Source organism: Henckelia pumila, chromosome 3 (genome assembly GCF_033568475.1).
Source record: "Henckelia pumila isolate YLH828 chromosome 3, ASM3356847v2, whole genome shotgun sequence".
In the NCBI taxonomy this organism is placed as follows: domain Eukaryota; kingdom Viridiplantae; phylum Streptophyta; class Magnoliopsida; order Lamiales; family Gesneriaceae; genus Henckelia; species Henckelia pumila.
In genome coordinates, this window is record NC_133122.1 from 177,530,739 (window position 1) to 177,536,838 (window position 6,100).

The following is a 6,100-nucleotide window of genomic DNA, read 5'->3' on the forward strand; positions in this document are numbered from 1 at the left end:
TTTATGTAAACATCATTAAAAATTCAATTCTTGAAATAGGTGATTATTTATGGTATTGAGATCACCCAGATTTGAGCCAAAAGGAAATTTAATCTCTTGTGCCATGACTCAAGTAGTGTTTGGATATGTTTAAAACATTAAAATTTTATAAAGTAAAATTTGTAACCACTTTTGTTTATAGTAATTTCTAAACACTGCCTCAGTTCTATCTTGACGAATTTGCACTGCCTAGATTATCCACATGGATTACCTAAATCAACAATTTCCATCCAACCTAACAATCCACAAACAAGACAAGCATATCCATATATCACAAGACAATGCAAATTGTCCCTTAAAGCATCAATCGAGTGTGTATAAACAAAGGAAAGTTGGTATATTTTGTCAAACATGAACATGCATACATATCAAACTCAATGGTCCTCGTTCATCTAGGGACTCATTCACTTGCATATGTACAAAAAATAGTACACAAGGCCTATGCTATATGCCTTTATCTGAATTCAGATTCCTCTTCACCAGATATTCAATATCTTGAAGCTTCCCTTATTGTTTCTCAACATCTCCATGATATAGCTATATGAGCTCCAAAATTTCATGTTCACGGGAACAGTAAATCAAGAGAACTAAGTTTTGTGTGCATCTTCAAGAGTTAATACTCAGTGATGTTTGGAACCATCACAAACCGAGTCCTATGTACATCATCAAGAGTTAGAACTTGAGAAAAAAAATAGTGATATGACATCAAGATCATTTCAATCTTACACTCGCTTATGTGCAAGTGATATACAAGATGAATTTATCATTATCACATAGTGGAATGGTCGTAACGTTGACATGATGGAATGGTAGTTCGTGCACCAAATATATACGCTAGGTGTACCACGGCAAAACTTATAGCAAATACATAAAACTACTTAGATTAGAAATAAAACTAGAAGACAACAGAAGCCCACAAAGTTGGCTAGAAACATGGCATGCCACAATCATAAAAAAAGTTTTCTCGTGTTAATTGTTCATCATTAGCCATAGACTGGAGAAAAATCAGACCAAAAATTTTTCGATTATTGAAATGACTGCTTACCCCATTAATCTTAAAGAGAGGAGTTCAACTTTCATCATCTGAACTGAATTCATCATCCGTTTGCCTCTCCCTGACTGCAGGAAACAGGCGCTGATGAACATCCGGCAGAGGGTCATGTTGAGATTCTTGAGAAGGTGATGCTGTTAAAGACTCTTTTCTTGGAGCCTTTGATGGTAGTTTAGCTGAGTTTTTCACATCTTTACATGCCTTATCCAATATTACTAGGAAGTCACGAACAATCACAAAGAGACGTGAGCTATCATCTTTTCCAGCATTACCGTAAAAGTAATCTCCTGTGCTCTTCACCAGAGCCATTATCCTTTTTTCTTCTTCGAGTAGCCAAGTTACATCAGATTCTGAATGCTGAATAAAACTAGAAAGTGCACCATTAAACTCAGTCTCTCCCTCTAGGCCCTTCATCTCAGTTTCAAGAAAATCTCTGCTTCTGACGAGCGATTGCCCTATCTTGAGCACAGATGAACTTAGAGATTCAGTATCAATCAAAGCTGCCTTTCTTACATTCTCGAGCTCACTGCTAAGCCCGGAAACTACTTGAAGTCCCAGATTTCTGTGGTACTGATCTGTTTCACTCGAAGAATCTTCAACAAGATCTTCAGTTTTAACACTGGACATACTTTGGCTCTCTCTTAACCTTCGAGCAACTCTTAAACCTTCAGACCTAATTATTTCTTGGACAACAAAGTGTAGTAACGTAGTTTTTCCATCAGTTCCTTTCACATCGGATAATTTCAAGAGTGTGTCGAGCTTGAATGCTTGTGCACCACCTCGATAAGTTCCATCATTCATACGGTTGCCAGTTTTGAGAACTGCTTCCAAGAGTTTGAGGAAAAGTCTATTGTTTCTAAGCTCCTTGCAAGCTACCTGTATTCATTAGAGATTTAGAAGAGCAATTGCAAATACGAGTTTCATGAACACCAGCATTTGTAAAATAAATCAATAAATTTATCGTATAAGATTCGATATTATTAAGATTATGGTTTCCACGTATTATGATCTCGCTTTTAGTAAAGATTTCCTACCATAGTTATGTCAATATCTTTTCGCCTGTCCCATTTTAAGATGCAGATTAAGAATTCTATGCATGTATTCTCCCGAAAAATAACTATTCCACAACCCAAGTATTTGAAAAGAACGTTTAATTCTTGATATATAATAACGGGATGTGCACGAACCTCTAGAGTTGCAAAGCAATCTTTAATGGAAGAAACTTCCTCCTGGAATGTGCTCAGGAACAACAAGGACTCGAGACGTTTAAAGGCAAATGGAACTTCAACAATAACCTTAAGGAACCTTTCAGCTGGGCCAAGATGTGAGACATCTCCACTATATAATCTAAGTTTTAATTCTTCCTCTGATGAGGGGGCCATTTTCAACAACGTTTGAATCAATTCTGCGGGAAGCTCGTTGCCTGATGAATTCAAAAAGTTAGTGCTCGAGTTATTTGTACTGCACGTTTTATTCATCAAGAGCAACAGACATTAATTTTCTCCATATTTTTATCTAGTTATGCTAGTTGAAGAGTTCCCAAGTCTCATAAAGTTACCTTCTTTGATAGCATCAAATACTTCTTCTGTTGTCACATTCAACGCTTTAAGAAGAATTGCTAAATTTTGTGATTTTTTAGGATCAATAATCTGAATAAATTGAGGAGATTCAAAGACTGGTGCATCTCTTCTATTCTCATTTTTGTTCTTATCAGCTGGCACATATCCAAAGAGACTTTCCATCATCTCCTCATTGAATCTGAAGTCAATAAAGCGATTCAGCAATACACTCAACTGAACAAGAAAATCGACATACTGTTCCAAATCAAAATAAATACTTACTGAAATGAACCAGCTTTAATATCATGCCAGACCATTGAATGATCAGGGTTGGCAAGGACCTTATCCCAGAAGAATGGCTTTAACTTTGTTTTGGGAGCTTCAGATTCGGTGGAAAGCTCACTTCCCTCACCTGTTGACGAACTCCCTCGAAGATGAGTCGGCTTTAACAAATTACCTGGCATTGCCGAATTTGGAGGACGACCGACTTTAGGAGGAGGTGGTGGTGCAGGCGCTGGTGCTGGAGCAGGTGGTTTAGGTGGTGGTGGAGGTGGTGCTCGAGGAGGTGGTGGCGGAGGATGTCCTCCAGGTGCTAATTGCTGTTCTGTTCTTCCCGGAGGCAGGGGTAACGAGGCATTTATTGTTTCTGGTGGTTCAGCTCGGGGCCGAGATTCAGCTTGAGAAAAATCTTGAATTGCCAACGTTGATTTACTAATGGTTGAATGAACCTTGAAATCTTTACCATTTGGATTACCTATGCTGTTCGACTTTTGTGAAGAACCTGAATGATCAATCATAGCCATGAAACAGAATCAGTGTTGGTTTTGATGATATTTGACCAGTATGAGTATAATACCTTACCAGTATGAGTATAATACCTGCCGAAATGTCGCTTGCACAGAAATTGAGAAGAGGCTTCTCATCCCTTTGACCATCATTTGGCCCAGCACTGGTTCTACTTTTCTTCATACAACATATTAAGGAGACAAACAGCAGAGCAAAACCTGCAGTAGAACAAGCAATTATAGCGGCTAACAAATACTTGCTGTTCTTGTGGTCATTTTGAGGAGAAACTGGCGAAATATTTTTGGGTAATTTTGGAGTATGGTCTACATTTGCTGGTGAAGGAGAGGTAGAATAATCTGGTGGAGGATATGGTTCCGGAGCCTCAGCAGGAGAGGTGGGATGACTTATCGGTGCCATAGAAGAATTAGCTGGGGATAATGCAGGACCCGGGGTTGGAACGGTAGTTGTTACAACCCGATCTTGAAGACTTCTTCTTAGGCTCCTTCTTGGAATACTACCCCGACCAGACAAAAATCCATGGTTTTTATGGAACTGACTTTCTTGCTCGAATCTTAATTTTTGCATTGGAGGATTTTTCTGTCGCAAGCAATACAAGATAGTTTTCTTCTTGTTTGGTGACAAATCTGCTATAGCCTTTGGTAGAGTTTTCTTCCCCGACGAAGTTGAATCACATTTGCACCTAGATGCTGGCTGAGATGAATCCAAATCCAAGAGCTTGACAGCCTCCGTACTATCTTTTAACTTTTTATTATAATAACACCGTACTAGTTCAACCTGTCACAAACCATTTCATCAAATATTTAGGAACGACATGTAAAATTCTCCAAAATAATAGAGAAGAACAACTCATGAAGTATTCTGTGATCCTGTATTTTCAATGACAATCATACTGTCTTATTTGTGAACACAGTTGCATATGTGAAAGAAGAACTATTCAGGCACAGCACAGCTACTTTATACCTTCACGAACACTACTTTTCAAGAGTATTAATCAAATAGAAAATAATATCACGAATTGAATTAGTCCATGTTTCCATGTATCACAAACTAATTTCATGTTAGTTCTAAATGTATTTTCTTCATGCATTCTAAACTCCGCATTTGACTGAAAATATCTGTTGCTACAGTTAAATCTACGTTCAGTTTTCTTCTATCAAGATTATGAAACATATTACTCTTTAAACCTGATACAAAGATTTTAACAGACAAATTAAATTAAACTCTCAAAAACTGTAGCAGTCCATGCTGCAATTCAGAAGTTTGTACAAAGGTTAGAGTTCGACATTCGGTCTAACTACCGACAGAAAAATCGATGAAACTACTAAAGGTAATGATCTTGAAAGTATTTCACACATTAGCATCACCGATTTGGGAATGTACCGATCATGTATCAAGATTTTCAAAATGAACTTCTTGATCAACAGAAGATCCACATGCGATCCAGAGGCAAATAACTTTGTTGTGATTTGCATCAATTTATATCATATAACTACTAATATTTCCATACACAAACATTTATTGTAAGGAATCATGCACCCGAGAATTCACAATATCTTGCAAAATAAGAGAGAAAACAACTCAAATCTTGCATACCATGTCTTTATCAAATTCTTGAAAATCCCGAGAAACTTCATTATTTACAAAGTTTTCTGCTAATTTCCTATTTCCCTCTGCAAAAACACAGAGAAAAGCAACAAAAACAGCCACAATACGGACTCTTTCGATTTCCATTGTTTCACAAATGCTCAGCGAAACCTCCCTTCACATTTCATCAAACAATACAAAAACACACATAGCTCTAGTGATAGCTATGTGTCTTTAAAAATAAGGTTTCTTCTCTATTTGGTTTCCCGGAACATACAGAAAATCAAGAAACTTTTCACCCTTTCTTTTGATCAATTCCAACTCTAAGCAAGAAAAAATCAATATTTTTAAATGCGAAAGCAATATCAATGGTTGGCCTCCAATCCTTTTTCGGTCCAAAGTCACAAAATTCCCAACAACGCATCAATACCCGTAGATACATAGGAACAGAAATATGCCGCTTCGTATTCTTGCCCTTCAACGCAAGAAGCCAGAAAAATCTCGCCTTTCGGTCAAGAAACTGAAATTTGGAAAAACAATTCAAGAAAACAAAACAAAACAAAACAAAAAGATCTCAAAAAGATGTCGCCTTCGTCAAGAAAAGATATTGAAACAATGGGTTCTTCAATGGATTTTACGAGAAGATTTCTGGTAAAGCATTCAGGTCAGAATTTGCGTTGGGAGTTTTGTCATTTGGAACGCTGCATGTTTTTCGGAGGCAACAGAGAGGGAGAGGAGATTGAAATGGGGACCAATTTGAAACGTGCGCCGAACTACGGGAGAATGTAAGAATTACTTCCATATAAATATACAACAATGTCAAAGAAGGTTATATATAAAATGAAGTAATGATTTTTTGAATCGGCCTTCCAGATTTATACGTATGAAAAGAGTTGATTCGATCTATATTTGTTCTAAAAAAATTATAATTTTTATATAAAAAATAATATTTTTTCACAGATAAAGTCTAATAAAAGATTTATCTAACAAAATTAATATATCGCATTTCAAAAGTTTTTTCTCATGAAAAAAATTAGAAGAATTGACTTGGAAAAAACAA

At 36.7% G+C, this 6,100-nt stretch overlaps 1 protein-coding gene across 1 annotated transcript; it reads right to left on the reverse strand.

The window, feature by feature from the left end:
- Positions 1 to 341: 341 nt before the first annotated feature.
- LOC140890777 (formin-like protein 3) lies at positions 342 to 5,792 on the reverse strand. Its single transcript, XM_073298821.1, has 7 exons — positions 5,050 to 5,792; positions 3,528 to 4,230; positions 2,932 to 3,430; positions 2,649 to 2,848; positions 2,278 to 2,513; positions 1,085 to 1,966; positions 342 to 692 (listed from the first exon to the last, which is right to left on the reverse strand). Exons 1-6 carry the CDS (start codon positions 5,185 to 5,187, stop codon positions 1,109 to 1,111), a joined length of 2,634 nt encoding a protein of 877 aa, XP_073154922.1. The 5' UTR covers positions 5,188 to 5,792; the 3' UTR covers positions 342 to 692; positions 1,085 to 1,108.
- Positions 5,793 to 6,100: the final 308 nt, after the last annotated feature.